The sequence below is a fragment of the Penicillium cinerascens genome (assembly GCF_028974065.1).
Source record: "Penicillium cinerascens strain IBT 15544 chromosome Unknown contig_5_segment0_segment0, whole genome shotgun sequence".
NCBI lineage: Eukaryota > Fungi > Ascomycota > Eurotiomycetes > Eurotiales > Aspergillaceae > Penicillium > Penicillium cinerascens.
In genome coordinates, this window is record NW_026695294.1 from 962,541 (window position 1) to 984,532 (window position 21,992).

The following is a 21,992-nucleotide window of genomic DNA, read 5'->3' on the forward strand; positions in this document are numbered from 1 at the left end:
AAGAAATATTCCTACTCCTAATGGTGTAAGCAGTTTCGGACCAAAGATGCCCAGGGCATTGGGTCTCTTTGAATGGCCGCCCCCTAAATTAAGGTTAGACCAACTGCCGGCTCCCAGGATTCAGCCAGACGAGTCGGACTTGATTTCTAAAATCAGCAAGTCGGTCAATGCAGGACCGGACATTATTTTCAACAAGCCCGTAGCCGCTAAATCCGAGGCAGTCGGTACATAATGCTAGATTTTAGCCGAGGAATCAAATACGATCATTTCTCGGTGATAGGCTCAGTATTTCGAATTGCTTGGGATGGTAATTCCAATCCTAAAGCTATCTATATTTTTTGTTTCGCCAACCTATCGGAACAATAGCCGAACTCCTAAACCTTTTAGAGTCGTCCAACCGATAAATTCAAATAGGATACTCTTGCGAAATCTAACTGGTATACACTCACTACCGCCATTTTCCTCCTATGGTAGAACGAAAATCCTAACTAGTACGCAGTGCATCCCACCAACCCCCATGGGGTAGCAAATTTGTTTTATAATGAAGGCTGTGGTTAATTGTAACATGCAGAAGTTGGATCATATAAGAGCTCGCAGCATAGGAACAAATTTCAAAATGTGTCCCACCCACGGGATCCTCCGCAACCTGTATCCACAAATATATTATATAATATAGGTTCGTAGACTAAATACATTAATGCATAGGGCCCTCAGTAGTTCGTCGAATGTGCGATTTCTTTGGTCTGTAACAAAATTCCCTGTAACGCTGCAAATTTATTTTGAAGGCGGTTATAACAATCCGATCCGAGAGGTAGACGAAAAGATTTTTATTTTCCCACTCCCATACCGGTGCCGTCCACAACTTCTAGAATTCTTTGAGCACATTTGACAGCATCGCCTGGCTGGGTCCTTGTGTTCGTCTTGAAAGCTCGAAGGACATTTTCCAGGGGGTCCCAACGTATGCTTTGTTCATGCCAGCGCGAGGCTCAACATAGGCACTCCAGAAATTTGTTCGGAGTGATCCCGGCTCGGCGACGAGTACTCGAATTCCAAACGGCTGTAGTTCTCGTGCAAGGCTTTCAGACATGCCTGTCATATTTGTATTAGTAAGTTCCACAAATAGAACCTTACAGCTTCGAGGCCGTCCAGAATATAAAGACTAACCTTCAAGAGCAAATTTTGGTGCCGGCGTACATTGTGCAGGATGGCAATCCATCAATCCCGGCGCTACTGCTGATATTAACGATAGTCCCAGCCTTTCTCTCACGCATGAAAGGGAGGACTGCCTTCAACACACGGACGGGCCCGTAAACAATTGTGCTAAATTGGACCTCGATCTCATCCTCGCTCATGTCCTCAATGCTGCCCAACAGCGAGTATCCGGCGTTGTTGACAACCACATCAATAACACCGCCAGCCTTGTTGACTGCGTCCTCCACTATTTTAGTGGTGCTGGGGGATGCCACGTCGAGCTCAATCCAGCTTCCTCCAAGCTGCAAGATGCGCGGGTTGTCCTCGGCTGCTTTGGTGCAGTTGCGAGCCGTGGCGATCACTTTGTGTCCGGCTTGTAGGGCCGTCTCGGCCACTGCGGCTCCGAGAATGGAAGATGCACCGGTGACAAGCCAAGTCTTGGAGGATGTCATCTTGAATATAGGTTGAAAAGTCGGTCTTTATTGCGTCGTTTTGAGTATCGTTACGAGAAGTTCAATATGCCGTCCAAATTAGCCTTTTCCGACGCTCAACCCGGTGTCTTAAATGGACTTGGATGCCTGTTAGTTTAACGTCAAGAAGCAAGGGCAAGCCAGCAAAAAGCGGGTTTGGATGCTAATGCCGCTAAGTCCGAACCTTTACTAGAAGCTCTCAACATTCAATGTGTCTTCTTGCCTAAGCCCATGTGAAGTTTCGTTTCATTTCAAGTGGGCCACTTAGAATCGCCGCATTCATGCACACCAACTAAAGAAGATCGAGGTTTTTTAAGATTAGCTATAATTGTGGGATATCTATAAGGTTCGCTAGTTCCTAGGCTAGCTACCTAATATTGTTACTTTATTCGTTACGGCCTGTGACGGTCATGAAACTAGGTATCGAGGATCTAACATCACACTATTTCCCAAGCGTCCAAGATCAGGCGATCCTTTCAGTATCATCATTATTTCAATATCATATCAATATTCCTATCAGACAAATCTAGAAAGGCAGAGAAAGATACGGATGAGCATGGTATAACAGACTTTATAGAAGTCTTCCATGCGGCTCTTGCCCACGTGCCAGAGAAATCGCTTCACACAAACTGGAGACAAGGAGAACGACCGCTCTCATTACTCGGCCTCTCATTACTCGGCCTCTCAATACTCGGCCTCTCATTACTCGGCCTCTCATTACTCTGCCTCTCCCACCTTTTTCCATTATGACAAACCCTTATAGAATATAGAGTCGCATGAGTGATCATAGTTCTCTCAACCAAAAATGGGTTGAACAAGAAGTCGAAAAATAAAGCCCGAATCGGAAAAAGGCAAAAGCAAAACAAAAACATACAACAGTAGGGATTCGCTGGTGGTCACCCACCCAACTACTAACCTGCCGGCGTGTGGCTTAAGTACGGCTGAGCGGACGGGAAGCCCTGTTCTCCACACCCTATGGTCGTATGTACTGAACTGATGAAGACAATAAGATATATTGTGTTTCAAGGAAGAAAGACGGGGTGAAAGTAGGGTGAGTGCCGCTTTAGCGTTGCGCTACCGGGGGTGAGAAGGGTGAGTGCGCAATAGATAGGATGAGAATCGGCGAGAGAGCCTTGTGAGAATCCTATAGTTTAGTGCGAAGAATACTATAGCTTAGTGCGAAGACTGTATAGGCCGCATAGCTAGGCTATAGTAGTTTGAGTATCTTAAGCTAATTTGGGACGTTTCGCAGAGCTGTATGTCCTAGGAACTAACTAATCCATTGTGAGGGTCTGACGTATGAACAGGTGAATGCTCAGTATTGTGAGCAGCTATTGTCGATTCTCGATACAGAGTGCAGCGCGAGAAACCAAAATAAATAAATAAAAAGAGTCTTCCTCGCGCTACGTCTTGTATCTAGAGTCAATTATAGCCTTTCTTAGTATTAAAAAATCATCTACGCATACGTTAAGGCCTCACAATCCCTGACATCCACCCTGGGAACCTGACATATCTTTCCTCGGAGAGCCATTGGCTTAGGAATCAGTGCTTCCCCTAAAAGCCCTGTGGTTGGCATCTGGAGCTACCTAAAGCACTACATCTCTCTGAAAATCACTTGGCCAATATTACCCAGTCTAGATCAGCATTGGATGTGTCACGTGGCACCACATTCCTCAAATGAACAATATGTGTCCGAAATAAAATTTTCACCTTGTTTACCCAATGAGTGCAGTTGCGAATTAACGATAGAAAGAAAACACATGCTATGGCGGATAGAAGAGTGGCATATATTTTCCAATGTCCGACCCGTAACTCCCGAAACCGGAACAGCCAATATCCGAACGAACGTGACTCTTCGACGCTCGCGGCTATTTGAAAGGCCACCATACCTATCTACCATGACACGACCTTTAAATTCATTTGCAAAACCCATCAACTGCCTAATATCAGGGAGCTCATATTGGTCTTTTGGTCCTATTTTGTCATCCTGCTGCCAACGAAGAAACCTCGAATTAGGGCCATTTGGGCGGCTGAAGTCCACAATGGCTGAGAATCACCGCGTTGAGTACAACTGGATCAAGGGCGTGGAGACACTCGAAGAATATCAGAAAGGAGGCTACCCTCCTGTTATGGTCGGTGACGTGCTACATGACCGGTATCTTATTGCAGACAAGCTTGGATTTGGGGGCTATTCGACGGTTTGGCTTGCCCGAGATACCCATCTCGAACGATATGTTGCGGTCAAAGTCAACATCGCAGACTCTCTTCCGCACGAATCAAAAGTTCTCAGGGCGTTGTCAACTCCGACTCTGTCGTCTTCATCCGTTCACCCTGGGCGTGCCCTGACCCCCATCATCGTGGATGAATTCAAAATTCAAGGGCCTAACGGAGAACATAACTGTTACACGATGACCCCTGCGCAATGCAATCTCAGAGAGATTTCATTCAGCCGTCTCTTCCCCCTCGACGTTGCTCGGGCACTTGCATATAAACTTGCACAGGCCGTTGCCTATACCCATTCTCAAGGCTACGTTCATGGATGTTTGTTAGCACGATGGATGACGAAATCCAGTCTTCCTCTTTCTACTGGTAGCTAAAATTCGGAATATTTAATCTAGATATCCATCTAAAAAATATCTTGGTCAAGCTCCCGTCAAGTTTCGACGACCTATCTATCAAGCAATTGTATGAGACATATGGCGAGCCCGAGGCTATCCTTATCACACAATGTGATTGTAAGCCATTACCTCCCAATGTCCCGGCGAAGGCTGTCGTGCCGCTGTTCCTAGGGAAATATGCGGAAAGTTTCTCGTTATCTGGTGCGCACCCGCTTCTAAGCGACTTTGGGGAGGCGTTCTCTCCCGCTTCAGAAGTGCGTCTTGGACAAGACTGCCACACGCCACCCGCTTTTCGAGCCCCGGAAGCCAAATTCGAACCGCAAACCCCGCTCGACTACCCCCTAGACATCTGGAGTTTGGCCACGGCAATCTGGGAGATCATCGGAATGAAGTCAATCTTTAGCACTGACTTTGTGCATGAAGATGAGATAGTGTCGCAACATATCGACGTGCTAGGGCCTATGCTTCCCGAGTGGTGGCAGCGCTGGGAAGGACGTCACCGATTTTTCGACAAGTATGGATATCCAACAGAGTCACATAGAGAAAACAAATGGCCCACGCTTAAGGAATCATTCGAGATCGGTGTACAGAAATGGAGAAGGAAAGCGGGAAGCGAGATGACCGAGAACGAAAAAGCGGCGTTTCTGGATTTGATGCGCCGGATGCTGTCATTTAGGCCAGAAGAACGACCGACTGCTGAAGAGGTGCTATTGTCGGATTGGATGCTCAAATGGGCACTGCCTGACTGCAGGCGGAGCTTAAAAAGCTTTTGAATGTCCAAGATACATATAGTTTATGGCATTTCTCACAATATCTCGCATAGCATTTGTATAAGAGGAGTAAAGAAAGCAGGTGGAAGAGAGAATTCTTAGAAGTAGCATAATTCACTAGAGAGGCACGAAATAGGCGCAAAGGCTTAATAGTCACATCTCAGAAAATGCAGATATTTTTGCATTAATAAGGGACTACAGCAATATCTAACAAAACCCTTCGTAGCAGGACAACGCTTAGCTTCATAAACTAAAGGCACGTTCGAGAAGGATGTACGGTGGCGTAACACGTTTGAGTGCCAAAGAAAGTCAATGTACATACTCTGCTGTATTTAAAGAGAGCACATTATATACCATGGTGTTGAGAGGTTGTATTTGAATGCTTTCGCTTGATTCCTAGCCCTGACAGCCTTGATAAAATCCATAAGCGTAACATCCATATTAACGTCCGTGGCCGTGGAAATTCAATAGTCCCACAATCTCTGTGTTGCAGCAAACTCTCGTCAAACACTAGAGGTACAGGTCCAAACGTCCAGATTGAGCCCCTATTCTTGACCCAATAAATGAGAGTAGCCGATGGGGCTGTCTTCATATTCTTCAAGGAGTTCCTCGATGGCCAGACGACCTTATCGGACTGCGGCCCACCATGGCGAATGTTGTCTGCCTTCTCTGGGGTATGGGTAGCCTCCTTTAGAACAAATTACGGTTGTTATCAGTCACAGAAGCTTCGACCGAGAAAATACTTAAATACGACGAACACAGTCGGGCTGACTGCATTCACATTAAAATCATGCAGCAACAGTCTTTCTACGAGAATAATATTCCCATCGCCATTTCCCAACTTCGAAGCGATAAAAACGAATTCCCACCCTGCGTCAGTACTGTGACGGTGGCCAATGTCGCGTATTCAAGGTGACCTTTACGGAACCGGGCACGAGTCCAACAATCTCCATCAGAGCTTTCCAAGAATTCCAAACACAATCCACAACTTGCTCGCGCCCGCTTATAGTTCTGCGAGATCCTCTTCAGTCAATCGATACAATTCCTTTCCGATCTCCCCATTGACTCGATACTTCTCATCAAGCGTCGCATACGGGGTCTGCATTTTTCTGCCTTCTCTGCCTCTTCCACGCGGGTAAAGCCCACTTCAACATGTACTCTGATCTCAGGACTTGGTCTGCTGTGGGTCGTTCCGCAGGTTCAAACGCCATCATAGCTCTAAGCATATCCTCCAACGCACGTAGTTCACCACCTGCAACGTCCCATTCGCACATCTGTTCCGTCTCGCCACGGCCCATATCCCAGAGACGCTGACGCAGGTGCCGGAAGACGGGAGTACTGATACGGCGGAAGTCAGCAACCCATGACCCATCCTCGTCGAAGAATTCGGAGCGTTTAACCCAAGAGTTCCACCATCTCACGGGCGGCTTGCCTAGCGTATTGATTATCTCGGCGACAATATCATCTCGATCCCAGGCAAATGTTTCGAAAAGTGGACGCTCGCCCAAGACCTCGTACAAGTTGACACCTAAGGTCCATATATCAGCTGCGGTGGGTTGAGTGATGGGTTCATTGAAAAGGTCTTCTGATGGAGAGTAGAGAGCTGGGGCGTAGAGAGTTGGTGAGGGCGTCTGTGACACAATAAAGGACGTCCCGTAGTCCGAAATGATGATTTCTGGGTGATCCATTTCGTTGGCAGGTATACTCAAACTCATAGGATAGATAGCATGCGGCGGTGCGTGTGGTTCACCGGACTTTCCATCCACTCGTCGAATGGGAACCTCGTAGGGTTTACCGAAGCGCTGGTATAGCTCAGGTATGCTTAGGCCGTCCAATTCTGGTATGCGTAAGAGAAAGTTGCGCAAATGTAGATCTGCCTATGATCAGTATGCGGAATTAGTAAACCGAGATACGCAACATAATTGTCCTCACCTCCGTGGCAGATGCCGTTTGCATGCAAATAGGACAACCCTAAGAGGAGCTGGGCGGCAGTAGATCTAGCAGCGTCCAGTGGAAACATGAAATTTGTGCTGTCCTCCTTAGACCTAGCAATACTACCGCCAGCAGGCTCTCCGACTAAACACTGATGATATCCGTTTGGACCATGGAACCAGAATTGGTCAAGTAGCGGCGGAATGAATCGCTTTCCAACATGGGTAAGGTTGCTCTTCATCAGGTAAAGAAGGACATCCCCTTCGTGGCTATCTGGCGAGGCTCGCGCAGTCAATATCTTCAGCGATACATAGCGCCGGCGTTGCTTATCCCAGGCGAGCCAAATTGTTGAATATCCACCGAACCCAAGCTTGTGAACGACAGTGTAGCGGCCACTAGAAAAGGTATTTCCGATAAGAGTTGGGTGGTATCCGCTGGGCATATAGTCTTCGAGATATTCAACATCTACCTCAGGGTGGTATATATCTTCTATTGGTAGATCTGACGAGCCAGCCATAGCGTGAAGGCATCGAAATAAGGGTGGTGACGGAGAGACTCTGCGGTGACGGATGGTTTTTAGTGTGAATGATAATCAGCGTGGTATGTTCTGATTGTTTCGGTGAAGTATCGCGAGTTGGGAGAATAGGCGAGGGAGCCTCCAGCCAAGGTTTGTATTCATATTCATGTCCTAATGTCTTTGTAGAGGTCATCGAGTGACGCGCTATTACTGGCAGTATTGAAAGGCGGTATGAGACCGGGGCTGCCAAGACAGAAGGCGGCGGCCGAACGCTCTCCGACTACCTGCTTCACCTCTTCTGAGTGGACTCTTTCACCCTGTCACCTATATGACCAATGTTTCATTCTCCGCTTGGCAGGCTAGTGCTAGATCTTCCAGCGAGTTAAGGCGGCTAATTATAGGCTAAAATGGCCTATTCTCAGTGATCCTAGTCGACTCTTAAACCGCAAGCGTTAATAAGAGCGGCAGCACGGCGCAGTCAATGCATAGTCCTAATTCACGGACTAATTACCTGCTCACGACCTGCTCATAGCTCGTATTCCTAGAACCCCTCGGCTACAGAGAGCACATAACGATTGAGCCTGTCCTTGCCTCGAACGTCTGCGTGATATAGTAGGCTGGCGGGAAGGTATCATATCCATGGTTGGAATATCGCAACAGCGCATAGGTGATGTGATGCATTGGATCATCAAGTCAAAGTAAAATTTTAACGACTAAAATTACCGCTAGAGCCATCTAAATAGCTTATAAAAGGATCTGCTCTATCTTCCGTGCCGTCATTCTCTAGACTTATACATCCCCCCCCCCCTTATATCCCTCTCGTATCAAAATTCAGCCCTATCAATAACATTCTTGCCATAGCCACACTGCACTTTCTAACGTGAATAGAAAAAACAAAAACATACAACAGCAGGGATTCGCTGGTGGTCACCCACCCAACTACTAACCTGCCGGCGTGTGGCTTAAGTACGGCTGAGCGGACGGGAAGCCCTGTTCTCCACACCCTATGGTCGTATGTACTGTATTTATCTGTACAATAGAATATAGTCTGCTTCAACAGAAAAAGACGGTGTGAAAAGGGTGAGCGCCGCTTTAGCGTTGCGCGACCCAGGCGACAAGGGTGAGTGCGCAATAGATAGGGTGGAAATCGGGGTGAGAGCCGGGTGAGAATCCTGCGGGCCGCGCGACAGCCGCAATGACCTTCTCAGCTTAGCGAGAGTAGAACATCATTGGGCCACGACCCCCAGCTGAAACAGTTAGACTCTTGGTATTCAACATGTGGCTCATCCTGGATGTATCCGATTCAATGGGAATCATATATGGCAGATGTAAATGCAGCTCATGAGTAAGGAGTGAGGAAAAAGAATAATAGTAATTTTGATACATGAGATAAATTATATATACCAAAATTTTAATTTTATACAAGAATAGGTTGCGATTCGTAACTTATCTGCATGTTAGGGCGCAGTAAATCTAGAGGGGAGGCTTTGTCAGTCAATTGCTCTTACAATATAAATTGGCGGTCTCACTTCTCCAGTACAGCTTGATTGGTTCGAGGGTCGTTATTATGATAGCTTCAGTATTCAATGTGTGGTAAGGAGGGTGGAAGGGCAAACGACAAGACGTAGTTGAAGATGTTATAATAGAAGTCAATTAAATCTAGAGTAGTCTACTAGGCAACCAAAACAGGGGAAACACCTCTACTACAAAGGCTGTATTGTTATGCCGGATGACGTTCCTCGAGGCGATTTGCCCTCAATCTACAGGAGTCAGGTATTTACTAGTGCTTAGTGGTGCAACCCATGTAATTCACCGTCAAGATAAGCCTGTATGTCAGTGAGTTCACACCGAAGTGGGGGATTAGCACAGCCAAATTTGGCCCCCACCCTCAATCACCCGCCACTAGATTTTCGCAATCTCGCGAGGTTCCGATCCTTCCGATGCGTGGTGGTAGTGAATGGAGAACAGTTGCCATCTGAAACACTCATGCTGACACTAAGCATTATCCATTTCATCTTTTCATCAACAAAAGAAACAGTTGGATTTAGTGCTACTTACTTTACTCGTCTGAATTTCTCTCGAACTCTCTATACTGTCCATATATCTGCTTCTCTGGTCTCCTTCTTCGCTCGTGAGACCACTTCTTCGTGACTCTCCATTCGCCGTAGCGATCTTTCCAACCTCCTTGTCCCTCAGCTCACGTCAACCATTATGGAGATCGCCGCCATCCTCACCCTTCTGCCAATTCTGGTAATGCAAACAATATACAGTCTAATTTTAACCCACGGTCGCTGATAGTCTTAAGTACGTCATTTGCCAAATCATCAACAATCTATGGCTTCATCCACTATCGAAGTACCCAGGCCCGCTACTCTGGCGGACGTTTCGATTTCCTTTTCTTCTCTCAATGATGCGTGGTAATCTTCCTCATCGGATCAAAGGTTTTCATGAAGTATACGGTGACATCGTTCGAGTCGCGCCTGATGAGCTATCTTTTATCAACCCCGACGCTTGGCGGGATATTTACAGTAAAGGTCGGGAGTTTGTCCGCCCAGACCAATACAAGGATCAACCGCCTGGCAAGACAGCCGCGAATTTAATCGCATGCTCAGAATCAGAACACGCTCGGCTGCGGAAAATACTCGCGCCTGGATTTTCTGAAAGATATGCTATGGAACAAGAGCCTTTCATCCAGTCCTATGTTGACAAATTATTTGGGAAGCTGGACGACGGACTCCAAAATGGCAAATTCTCGGCGGTAGATGTTGTTGAATGGATCAACTATCTTGCCTTTGACGTGATTGGAGATCTAACTTGGGGATCCTCCTTTGGATGCTTAGATGGTCTGACCTACCATCCGTGGGTTCAAACAGTGGGGCAGTTCAAGACTGCAATCGTCGTCGGCGCACTCAAGTTCTACCCACCCGTCTACTCATTTCTCATGGCAATAACACCACCCTCAGCACTACAGGCTGTTATGGATATGTGGAAACAAACAGAACAAAGCGTTCTTGAACGAGTCGCCAGCGGTGCAAGCCGTCCCGATTTAGTTGGCACAATGCTGGCATCTAGGTCCATGACCCAGGAAGAGATCGAGGTCAATTCCATGATGATTGTAGCAGCAGGAAGCGAATCCATCACCACAGTTCTGACCGGAGTGATCAATCATCTCCTTCGCAACCCGGACAAACTCAACACGCTGGTCGAGACACTCCGGACCACATTCCCATCATCGGAGCAGGAGATAACCGGGTCCGCCTTGAAATCCCTTCCCTATCTGAATGCAGTGTTGAATGAGGGCATGCGGCTCTGCCCTACAATACCAGATAGCATGCGCCGCCAAGTTCCCTTCGGCGGAGCAAATGTTGCTGGGCATTTTGTTCCCGGCGGGATGGTGGTCTCTGTTCCCCCGTTCGCGACCTACCGTGCATCGCGTAACTTCAATCGTCCCCTGGAATTTGCTCCAGAGCGCTGGCTTGGTGAAGATGTGCGCAGTTCGAGATTCCAAGGCGATAGCAAAATCGCCTTTAATCCGTTCTCACTAGGCGCACACAATTGTCCGGGCCAGAATCTTGCCTGGCTGGAGCTGAGGATTATCCTTGCACGAATGCTGTGGAGGTATGATCTGTCAATTCCACCAGGTGTGGAGCTGCCTCAATGGGAGGATCAAGGTATCTGGTGGTTTTGGGATAAGCAGCCTACAATGGTGCGTTTCAGGAAGTTCCGGTAGAAGGTCTACGAGATCAGGGGTCAGGTTATCGTGTCTGTATGTGCAGAGAGATCCTACTTGGGGTCACGCCATTGTAGCGCGTTAAGTAGGGTACTTTTGCGCGAGGGGCTCAAATGAACAGAGCAATACATAGTACATGGGATGGGATAAATCCGGCCTCGAACTTATTATTATAGACTAGTAGGCAAATTGGTTGTCCTAATCATATGTAATCGGTTGATCTATAATCAATGGACGCATCACACTTGATGTGATGCACTAGATGCATGTCGGAAATATCGACGAAAACCGGCTAATTCCCCATGGTGACTTCTATTTCAGTGTCAGTGTTGATACTAGGACCAATCTGGGCCATGTGTATACCTCTCAGGGAGATTACAAGAAAGCAGAGCGGGTGTATCTTCAAGCGTTATTTGGAAAAGACTTCACCGACGAGGACTACACTTCAGATCTTCTCGATCGTTTGACGCTGATCGAAAGTATATGTCGTGATAATTACGACTCTGGAAATATATCGTCTACACCTTGGCAAACGTTGGCTGTGAAAAGCTAGTCGTGTACATGGGGTTCGTGACAGATTTACTTGATGTGATTGCCTGTCTCGCTCTCTTGCTTCACAAAAAAGGTGAAAAGGACCAGGCGGCGCGGATATCGCACCAGATGTGGTTGATGTATACGGGCATTGAGCATGAGAGAAAAGTTATTCGGGCCGGGCGATCCATTTACCCTGGACACTGCGGCTCGTCTTGGGCTTACAAACATCATGACAGGCCAGCTTGAGAGTGCAGAAAATATGTTACTTCGGGTACTGGACCTTCCAAATAATCCACAGACATAGCTTTGAAGGTTATTAAAGAATACGACGTCGCACTCAATCTTTCAACCTTATACATCATGACTGACCGGTTAAATGATGCCGAACATCTTCTCCAGTTCATGAAATTTGTCTTGGTCAAGGTCCTTCGTCCAGATAGCGAGAAAGTTTTGACTATCTCCTCCAACCTTGCATGTGTATGGCTCAAAAATGGCCAAATCAATGATGCGAAAAAGCTCTTTATCAAGATCAAAGAAACATCGGAACGAGTCTTGGGCTTGGAGCGCGAGGTGGCAGTCATCGCTTCAAGTAATCCGTTTACGCTCACTTTAAAGCGCTAGTATCTAAGAAGGCCCTCAAACCATGATTCGATATAAAATTTTGATCCTCCAACTAATCCCCCAATAGACCCATCTTATCCAGGAACCACTAAAGCCCTATCCGAACTTCTGGAGACCTAAACGAGTAATATTGATCGATTTATTTCATTCATTAAAGATAAAGCTAGCAACACAGGAATAAGAGAAGGTATTTGATGCACGAGACTGCATGGAGCAGTTCTGTCCAAAGTAGGTATGGAGTATAAGTAGGTAGAGACACGAGGAACAGTGAAGAAATCCTTCTCGAGTGGTTATGTATGAACCGAATTAAGGAAAGAGATAAATGCAAGTAGTCTCTCAATCCAACTTGCTCCATTCAAACCACCGATGCATCTCAACATATCGCTCACCAGCCAAATATCTCTCCAACGCTGGTGGTACTCCAACGCACACCAGCAACAGCAAAGACCATCAGGACGACATCAATAACGCCCAGCAGAGTCGCCCCCATCATGAATCTCGGACTGAAGATCCGGTACAGCATAAGATGGCGCCGGAGATGGCCCGCCCACATGGTCGTAGCGAGGTTGATAGTAGCCAAATAGAGGATATGCGTACAAACCGCCTGAATCACATCCGACAGGAGTTTTGTCGAGGGGTTAGCTAGCTTGTTAGATCCAGGCGTGGTGCGGTCATGGGTCTGCAGAGGACGTTTCCAAAGGACGGTAAGCGGGACGGCGAGGGCAGCTAGGATTTGAGCGCCGAAGGTGTTCAGGACCACCAGGAGAGGGGACCAGGGGTATTTGATAGTCGAAAGAGGGATGAAGGCGGTTTCCCACTGGATGGTGCTGAGAACGGCCTGGTGGCCTGTTTTGAAGAAGTAGAAGGAGCCCAGAAGGCCGAGAACCACAGGGCCGATGGAGGAGTTTGATAGTGTGAGGGCGTTCGTGTCGAGTATTTCGAGAAGGGAGAGTATTTGCCAGAGGAGGAGTGCGATGGCGCCTTGGCCCATCGGTTTTTGCATGAGAATGATGGCAAGAGCGAAGTTGATGACTAGGAAGAAGAAGCGAGTGCCGTAGAGGTTGCCGAAGCCGAGGATTGTGACTGTTTTTCGGGGTTGTTGTTGTTGCCCGGCGATTATTGGCGCGGGCGGTGCGTTCGGGTCTTCTTGGGCTGTGCTGACGCTGACGCTGACGCAAGGCTTGGAGTAGAAGTATGCTCCGGTGCCGGCACCAAAGGCGAGGGCGAGGACTAGTTGGGCGAGGAATGTCCGGACGGATTTGAGGGTTTCTTTGCGAAGGGGTAGCCATTCGCCGTCATCGGCGCCTTCAAGCATCCAGAAGAGTGAAGTTATGAAGAGACCGAGGCGGAAAGCGAAGCCAATCCAGAGTGTGGCGGCGCCTTCGTAGGACTTGGAGCCTACGTAGAAAGACCGCACGACACTGGGGAGGAAGAGAGTGACCAAAAATGGGATTGCCAACTGCCAGGGGGCGGAGATGGATGAGGTGGATGAGGCGTAGTAGGTGGAGCGGCAAAAGGGCATTTGCTCCTCACGGCACAGGCGAGAGAAGGATGCCACCCGGCCCAGGATCACGAACAGGACCGAATGGTACACGCCCAGGACACGGTCTGTGGTTTGCTTCTGGCGCATGGACGAGATACCAGCGCAGACACCAAAGGTTGTGAGGAAGAAATGGAGGATTTCGTCTTCCCAGATTGTGTAGGAATTGGAAGCAAAGCCAATAGACTGGGAGACTGTGAAGAAGACAGCGAGCCATCCCCACATACCGTTAGGAAGAGGGACGGACAAGTTTGCCGACTTCTTCAGCATGGAGAAGAAGGCACCAATCATGCTTCCAGCCGCGGCGAGTAGGACAGACAGATCGATAAGTGTCATCTCAGTGACTCCAGTCAAAGCCAAGGAGGCACCAGCCGCGGCACCAGATCCAGCTCCGATACCAGCGAACGAGAGCAGTTGAGGGGTAAGCTCAGTGCGGTCTACATTCATGCCACGGGCATACAACACCAACAGCAAAATACCCGAGAGTAAGAGAGCAACGCCCTCAATCATGCTGGGAACATCGAAGCGCGCCCAAAGTCCGCGGCATATATCCAGAGTCTGACGCTGGTATTTGCGGTAAAGATCATAGCTAGCACGAACAGCAGTCGACCTTGACTTGAAGCTCTTCGAGGCGGTCTTGAACTCCTGGTCCGCAGCAGACCAAAGCGCGAACGACTCTTCGTCGTCACCCGCACCCCGCACCTTCGCATACTCACGCTGATACCTCTTGATCTGCGCTGAGGTGAGGCGGTTGACAGCTACCAAATTAGACCAGTCATTTCCACTGGCACCGGCAAAGGCTTCCTCGATAGGAGATCCCAGGTTGTTGAAAGGAATCGGCATTCCAAGGAGCAATGACAATGTCGGGACAAGATCGATCTGGGGAACGGGACGTTCGCGTGCGTGCTTGGGCGGAAGCAAAGTGTCCTTGCTTGTACGTCCGAAGATACCTCGCTTGGAATACATCCACAATGCGGCTTCGACCTCATCGTCCGACTCGCCGCCGTGATCGCCCTTGATATCCATTCCATGGTCACCCATCACGACCAGCAGGGTATCGTCGTCGAGAGCGGCGATGATGTCGCGGATGACTTTGTCCATCTGCTGCAACTTGGCGGCCATGGCGGCATGGTTGGGTCCGTACCGGTGACCGGCGTGGTCCACGCCGAGGTAATGACCAAAGATCACATCCCACTTAGAGCGGTTCTCGGGCTGCAGAAGCGGGAACAGGTACTCGTTGACCCCGTTGTCGACGGTGTGCAGATCCCAAACGTTGAAGGAGTCGAACGGATGGGTCAGGTTCTCGTGGAAGTATCCTGGGAAAAGAGCCTGCCAGGTATCGTCACCGAGCTGGACCAGTGTCTTTCCGGCTTTGTGGAGTTGCGCAACGAGATTGTCTTCATCGATGGCAGTGCCAGCGAAGTTGGATCCCGCGTCGATGAAAGTAGGCAAAGTTCCCGTAGTTAATCCCTTCAGTCGCTGCAGAGTTGTCGTCGGCGGGTCGGCGATGAAAGGGAGCAGGAAGGCATTGGCGGGATTATTGACAGCAGTCTCGTAGAGGACCGGGATGTTGTCATGGAAGAGGGTAGCTTCTTCGCTCTCTGTCCATGGGACAAACGGCACAGTAAAGTCATAGCGAAGAGCGTCAATGATAATGACAACGGCCTTGTCAAAAGATTTCTCATGCCAGCACCCTTTCCCTGTTGGCATTGCAGCAACCCCATCATCGAATGGAAGTACCTCGCAGGAGGATTTGTCCTCCAATACCATGCGCGTAAGAAGGAATCCCTTGGTGAAGAAGTAGATGCCGGCAGCGTGTAAGAACCTGCAAGGTTGAGATCAAAGTCAATTACGACGCTCTTTTGAATGTGGTGTCAACACTGGACTTAAAAACTCACAGTACCCATGCTAGCACCCCCAATACACCGATGTGCCTAGTCTTAAACTCCCCCTCAAGCTCCAAAGCCTTTGCATCCTGAAATCCAGGCGCTTTCGTCTTTCCAGACTGGTCAGGGCCCCGGGGGTTGCGCGAGCCACCACTGGGGGGCACACTACCCCCTCCAGACCCAGCAGAAGCCATTGCCAATTGTTTTCACTATATACAGTCCACGACCGCGAGGATGTTCGGGAAATCCGGTGAGCACGAAAGGACGGGCCGAGCGTTCGAAGCGAAGACACCACAAACTCTGGTTGAAAGTCTCGGAAGGGCAGGGAAGCCGAATTCAGGCACGGATCGAGCCAATTGCCCGCCCTGAGCGCGGTTGGAAAGAAAAGGAGAGACTGAGGAAGCCCAGGAAAAATGGTGCGGCGGTTTGAGCGGGTGGGAGGTCGCCCCTGTCTGTGCTCCTCTAGCGGCTTCCCTTTGATGGATGGTGTTTAGAGGCTGTACATGGCTTCGAAGAAGACCGGTGTATGAGAAAGAAGTGAACGAGAGTGGTGAATGTGAGAGAGCGCAGGCTAAATTTCTCTGTGACGTCGCGGAACGCGGCGGGTTGGGGAGAGCTCGAGGTGTTCTTCTGATTGGTTCCGGGGCTGTGGGCTCGGGTACTACACACAACACCTTCACTTTTGTTACAACGGATCGAAGATAATCTATAGGGGACTAAGGAGATATTGTAGTTGTTCTATCTGGGCGTATTTAAAGAGATGTTTGAAAATATGATTGAAAAGAAACGCATCCATGTCTGGAAAGACATTTGAAGAGAGGGTCTAAAATGACAAGAAAGGGATGAAGAAGGGATAACATAAGAAAACGTTTAGGGCTCCATGCAATATTTCATTGCTCTTTCTGTCCAACATGAGGATAGTCTATAGATAAGATGTAGATTTACATGTATGAGATTGAAGTGATAGTAGGAAAGATTCGCCTAAAGTAGAAAGATAGGAGGACTAAGTACATACATTATCCAGCTGCCGGGGGTGTACCAAAAGGCACATAAGAGAAGAAAGCATAGGGCAGCGTCGAAAGAGAGCATAAAAGACGCCGCCCGTCAAGAAGGATGAAGAAGAGAAATAAATAGGGGAAAGAGAAGTTTGCCTCATGTCTTTCGGGCCCTAGGGTCGTGGCAGGGCCGAAAGTAACATGAGACCGCAAATAAAACGCCATAGATAACAAACAGTAGTCGGCAGGCCCTCGCTATACAGAATCCGGCTACGGCAGGTCTCCAGGGTCACGGAATGAGCCAACCCGTTGGAGTTGCTATAGACGTAGCCGGGCAATGAAACGACACAATCGGCATATGTGCAAGCCGCGCGGGCAGGGTTCAGTAGTGATAGGTATGTGAAAAAGACAAAGGATGTTCGCCAAGATGCTCGTCATGCTTTTGGGTCGTCGAAGATAAGGAGGGGCGAACACATGTCAACAGCAGTGACAATCGGTCGCAAGATCGCCCGGATTCGCATTAGGAGTAGTGATTCACTTCTCCCTTCTCCTTCAAGCCGCCCATGCGCTCGATATCCAGAGAGTGGAACCGACCGGTGTCGGTGGTCTGGTATGGAGGGAGCTCTTCATGGCAAGGCTCCAGGCCGATACTACCGGCCTCGCTGATGCGTACCACGACCATACGGCCGGATTTGCGCTTGCCAGACTCGTCCTCCTCCTCGGGGAAGGTGATACGGATCTCCGGGACGGGGCTGGGCGGCGGGCTCTGGGAGTTATCCATCAGGGACCGTTTTTCATCAAAGACGAGAATGGAGTCGGTCTTTCCAGCATGGATCGTTAACCGGCGTCCGGAGGTGGGAACTTGGCCGTTGTGAACGGGGAGCAGGGATTCCTTCTTGGCGTTACGCTTGCGGCGGATCACGAGAAGACCGCCGACGAGAGCGAGAGCGAGCAGAACCAGAGCCAGTAGGGTAATCATCAGGTCGACCATGGGAGTGGAAAGGCCATCTTGGGATTTGCTATCATCGCGGGTAGCGAGCTTCGAGATGAAGTTGATCATCCTGCCGATCGCGGAAGATTTGCTCGATATCAAGGTTGTCGATGTTGTTGGGTGAAGACTGTCGTCTCAGTGGAGATACAGCGATCGACGAAGTTAAATTCCAAAGAGTGTCACGGATATCATCCGGGGGGCGGGTCGAGAAAATAGATGAAACGTGGAATGAAGTCTCGAATTCAAGGTCGCGGACGTCGAGTTCGAGGGTGGTCGGGGGTCGAATGAAGGATCGAAGGATCGAAGGTCGAATTGAGAAAGAATGGATGCAGCGCAGCTGAAAGAGTGAAGCCGACACCTGCTGGGAAAGAGGGGAAAGGAATGGAGGAGGAGGAGGGTGGATAGAGAATGAAGGGAAAACAGGGGAAGGAGGGGAGGAGGGAAAAGAGGGCGTTAAGCGTCGCCCGTAGCACCCGGACAGTCCAGAACGACCGTTCGTTACCCTCCCTTTTATTTTTGGGCACTCTAGTCCCTTCAAGGGTTAGCTCTGGTGTCTGTCTGCCAACGGTGGCTTTGTTTGTACCTGCGTCTCCTTTTCTTGGCTGCAGATACAACCAATAAGCAGGGCGTAGTTCCTGGCCCGCCCGTGCATCGACGTCTTTTACGCGCCCTGACTCGTCCGTGGCGCTGCTTACGCTCCACCCGCCTTTTCTTGTTTTGGTGCTGCTGCCCCTGACCCGATTCGGAAATCCGTGGCATGTGCCTCTGATCGCAACGCGGCAGATGGAAGACTTCACGGTATGCTGGTGCATAATCCGAGTGTTTCAGCTCGACTATCGCCTCGTTTTGCTTCGACCTCGCCACAGTGTCAAGTCTGATGAACGGTGGGGTCACGCTGTTTCTGAGCCGCCTATGAGGCAACTGTTGTCAGTGTAAACAGTGTCTAATTTCACCTATGCATACGCTCGTGACGTATTTAAGATTAGGTGTTTCTCGTTATACCTCGACTTGCATGAAATATCTCACCCGTTTGGGGAAGAAAATAAACAATCTGCCCGGATGCCTTCTGGGGGCTAGCCTCAGGTTACGCTCAGACCCGAACCTGCTCAGTATGGCATTGAAAGCTGTGGGCATTCAACCTTGTTAGATGTGTAGAATCGCCTATGGCCATCTGAAGACTTGAGTATCGCAACGCGGGTAGTACAAGACTGACCCCGGGGTGGGTGTGGTCATCTCAAGTCATCCGTCTCGCGTCCCTCTCCAGGGCTGTTCAACAAGTCGAACGGCAACGAAATTGTAGCTCTTAGTTCACTGTCGGAAATTTTGTCAATGGTCAAATAAACAAGCCAGTTTTACCTGGAACGAAATCGTGCGCCGAATTCGCATGGGGTTTTGTGGTGGCTTTGTGTCTGTGATGTACATGTACTATGTATATATCGTCGGTCCGTTCTCCTCAGCACATTTGACATTTGGTGCGACTCCATAATAGAGTTATCTTTAGACATAACATGCTATTCGCTCACACATGCACATTGAAAGCATGTATTTGATCATGCTAACCTGATTCAGGTGTCCAGTAGACACGAGTGTGCGAAAGTTTGGGTTCGTCTCGGGTACCCGCAGCAGAGAGCGTGCCCCGGGGGAGAGCGAGTCCCTGATCCGGGAATCCGTTCAATCCCAGAGCTTTGCTGCCTGACAATAGATCTGACACTATAAGGCTTAATGAACTATTGTTGTTTCTTTGATCTACGTCGGGTAAGGAATCGCCTTCCATGTCAGATGGTGGGTCATGACCCGGGCGTAGGGACTCCTCATATACATCTTCACCAGGTAGGTACCGAAAAGCGCCACCTCCCTGCAATGTCTATACTTGGAAATGCCAGAAAAGCACCCCTGAATGATCTGGAACTGGGGTGCTGTATGAACAGTCCCCGCGGGCTACATTGACACGGACCACCATCGGTGCTGAATTTCCATGTCAGTTTTGATCGAGACCTCCGACCTGTCAGTCTGGCCCACCCGGGCACTCCACGAGTCTACCACATGACAGCCATGCTGAAACAAGCAGCAGTTTCGCCAACAACAGTCCATATTCTTGTGCCAATCCGCAACGAGCACAGCCGTCAGACCTCGCCAAGACTCGACAGTCGAGATTGCAAAAGCAACCAAGAGCACGTCCCCGAACCTTGTAAACTCCACTATGGCCCAAGTGCGAGTCAACAGAGGAGATGTCTCTTATAAGCTGTCACCAAGACTCGGAGTTGGGCGATCAAGCCTCTGCAGAGAGGATGGGTCAACTCCGAGCGGGGAGAAACTCCCCGACAAGTCCCTGGAACCGGGAAACAGCCATCACCCAGAATATGTGCTCTGTAGATCGCAAAGAACTCACATCGGCACAAGTTTGTGCAGCCACCAGCTCAAAAAGCGGCCGAGGGCTCCACCGGGCGGGCCCCAAGACCGGCGGCAATCGGATGCAAGGCGAATCCCCTCAAATCCGGGGAAAGGTCGAAGATTCTTTGCCAGTGATAGCTTGACACCGAGCCGTGCGACCACCGTGCAAGGATTCGGAAGTACGATCCTTGCTCGCCTCCGCCCGTATGACTCTTCGCCGTGATGTCTCGGCCACTTTTCAATCTCGCCGGGGCGAACCTTGGGCCTCACCAGGATGAGCGCAACAAGTCTACGTCTACGTCTACGTCTACGGATTAACAGAGGATTTCATTTCCGTGGTTTACCAAGTGACTTACGGAGATACCGGTCACGGTCTTCTTTACCAAAAGTATCTCCGAAGGAACCCATCCTAGGATCCAAGGCTCCGTGTGACGGGAAGCAAGGGGGCTGGCCGAGTCGATGGAACATTTACGAGCTGCGAGTGCCGGCCCCGAGCGCAGTATTGACGACCGAGCACACTATTGTGAGACTCGCAGCGGACTTTGGGATGAAACTATTTTAATAGCTCTCTGGTCCAAGGGGGAGCGTAGAGAGTAGAAGGAGGCGGATCCCGGAGGAGTTGATCTGCCCTTAGCCATTGAGTTCTCAACCGGAGCAAAGACCACAGCCAACGAGGAGAAAGGAAGGCCTGGAATGGCAGGCGAATCCACAGTTGGAGGGTGGCGAGCCCAGGGCTCTTTCTGGCACACAAGAATGCCCCGTTCCGAGCGTGACCGGGCGTGTTCTAGCTCCAGGCGCTCTCTATTTACGGGAACAAGTTTGGTTTAATGTACCTTGCTCGGAGTCAGAACTAGGGTCTTCAAGTGGGTCTTCGGGCTTCGATCGCGCCGCCGGGGGCCCCTCGTTAAACTTTTAGAGCAGTTAGTTTGGCTAGGAACTGACTACTCTGTACTGGGCAGTCTTTTTTTTACCCGCAGATCTGTCAAACACTCGCGTAGGGTGACAGGCCTGAGTTGCCGGTATGCTCTGACCCTGGGGATGGTTGACCGTGGCTCCTGGCATGTTCCCTAGTTTCCTATCGATCCACTTGCCAGGAACTTTTTGCCGAATCGCATTCATTGATGATTTCAGACTGTCGAGTCCAACGTCTGAAGAGGGAGAGCTGTCCAAGGGAACGGGGGCGGTTGGCTTTGATACAGACCGTGGATGATGTGGCGGTGAACGCGTTTGTGCACCGGCGATGCTTGTCAGGGAAATGTAGTATGAGGGAGTTGATGAGTTGATGGTAGAAAATATTATACCAGGTACAATGTCCAGATGGCAGAACTGTAAGGCTAGAGCAAAGCTACCTAAGGACGGAGCCTAAAAGAACACAGATCGATCGACCGTGACAGTACAATACACCGGGCATGCGAAGCCCAAACACCAGTCTGGGCTCCGCGGTACATCTACTTTGGGCATGACCACCATACACAACCAAGTACCCACCGGGATCGACCCTGCTCGAGGCGTCATCGTCGTCTGACGAATACAGAGTCCGTACCAACAAGCGGCTGATCTCCTCAACTCTGGCAATCGTTTTTCTTCGCTCCTTATCTATCATTTTCTGGACTTCACCTTTCTTTTTTGTCCCTTTTTACCTTTTTTTCCTCGTTTCGTGTGACGATTTCTTCTTCCCTGTTTCTACTTTATTTTTTCTTCTTCCTTCGCAACTCTCCACCCTCCTCCACCTACGCCACCCAAGGAAGAAAAAAAAATCCTAGAGTTGACTGTCATGCTGGCGCCTGTGTGACAGCTGGACTACAT

The 21,992-nt window shown here is 49.5% G+C and overlaps 6 protein-coding genes across 6 annotated transcripts; 2 read left to right on the forward strand and 4 right to left on the reverse strand.

Moving 5' to 3' along the window:
• Nucleotides 1–865: 865 nt before the first annotated feature.
• On the reverse strand, nucleotides 866–1,643 carry N7498_004806 (putative short chain oxidoreductase/dehydrogenase; the record flags this gene model as incomplete). Its single annotated transcript, XM_058451868.1, has 2 exons — nucleotides 866–1,089; nucleotides 1,268–1,643. The coding sequence occupies 2 exons, from the start codon at nucleotides 1,641–1,643 to the stop codon at nucleotides 866–868; spliced, it is 600 nt and encodes a 199-aa protein (XP_058308406.1).
• Nucleotides 1,644–3,703: 2,060 nt separating this feature from the next.
• Nucleotides 3,704–5,052, forward strand: N7498_004807 (uncharacterized protein; the record flags this gene model as incomplete). The annotated part of the gene is made up of 2 exons (XM_058451869.1): nucleotides 3,704–4,202; nucleotides 4,280–5,052. The coding sequence occupies 2 exons, from the start codon at nucleotides 3,704–3,706 to the stop codon at nucleotides 5,050–5,052; spliced, it is 1,272 nt and encodes a 423-aa protein (XP_058308407.1).
• Nucleotides 5,053–6,128: 1,076 nt separating this feature from the next.
• Nucleotides 6,129–7,498, reverse strand: N7498_004808 (kinase domain-containing protein; the record flags this gene model as incomplete). The annotated part of the gene is made up of 2 exons (XM_058451870.1): nucleotides 6,129–6,922; nucleotides 6,982–7,498. 2 exons carry the CDS (start codon nucleotides 7,496–7,498, stop codon nucleotides 6,129–6,131), a joined length of 1,311 nt encoding a protein of 436 aa, XP_058308408.1.
• Nucleotides 7,499–9,905: 2,407 nt separating this feature from the next.
• Nucleotides 9,906–12,383, forward strand: N7498_004809 (uncharacterized protein; the record flags this gene model as incomplete). The annotated part of the gene is made up of 3 exons (XM_058451871.1): nucleotides 9,906–11,204; nucleotides 11,491–11,707; nucleotides 12,067–12,383. The coding sequence occupies 3 exons, from the start codon at nucleotides 9,906–9,908 to the stop codon at nucleotides 12,381–12,383; spliced, it is 1,833 nt and encodes a 610-aa protein (XP_058308409.1).
• Nucleotides 12,384–12,768: 385 nt separating this feature from the next.
• N7498_004810 (mannose-ethanolamine phosphotransferase GPI13) lies at nucleotides 12,769–16,003 on the reverse strand (the record flags this gene model as incomplete). Its single annotated transcript, XM_058451872.1, has 2 exons — nucleotides 12,769–15,748; nucleotides 15,822–16,003. 2 exons carry the CDS (start codon nucleotides 16,001–16,003, stop codon nucleotides 12,769–12,771), a joined length of 3,162 nt encoding a protein of 1,053 aa, XP_058308410.1.
• Nucleotides 16,004–17,324: 1,321 nt separating this feature from the next.
• Nucleotides 17,325–17,864, reverse strand: N7498_004811 (uncharacterized protein; the record flags this gene model as incomplete). Its single annotated transcript, XM_058451873.1, has 1 exon — nucleotides 17,325–17,864. The coding sequence occupies one exon, from the start codon at nucleotides 17,862–17,864 to the stop codon at nucleotides 17,325–17,327; it is 540 nt and encodes a 179-aa protein (XP_058308411.1).
• Nucleotides 17,865–21,992: the final 4,128 nt, after the last annotated feature.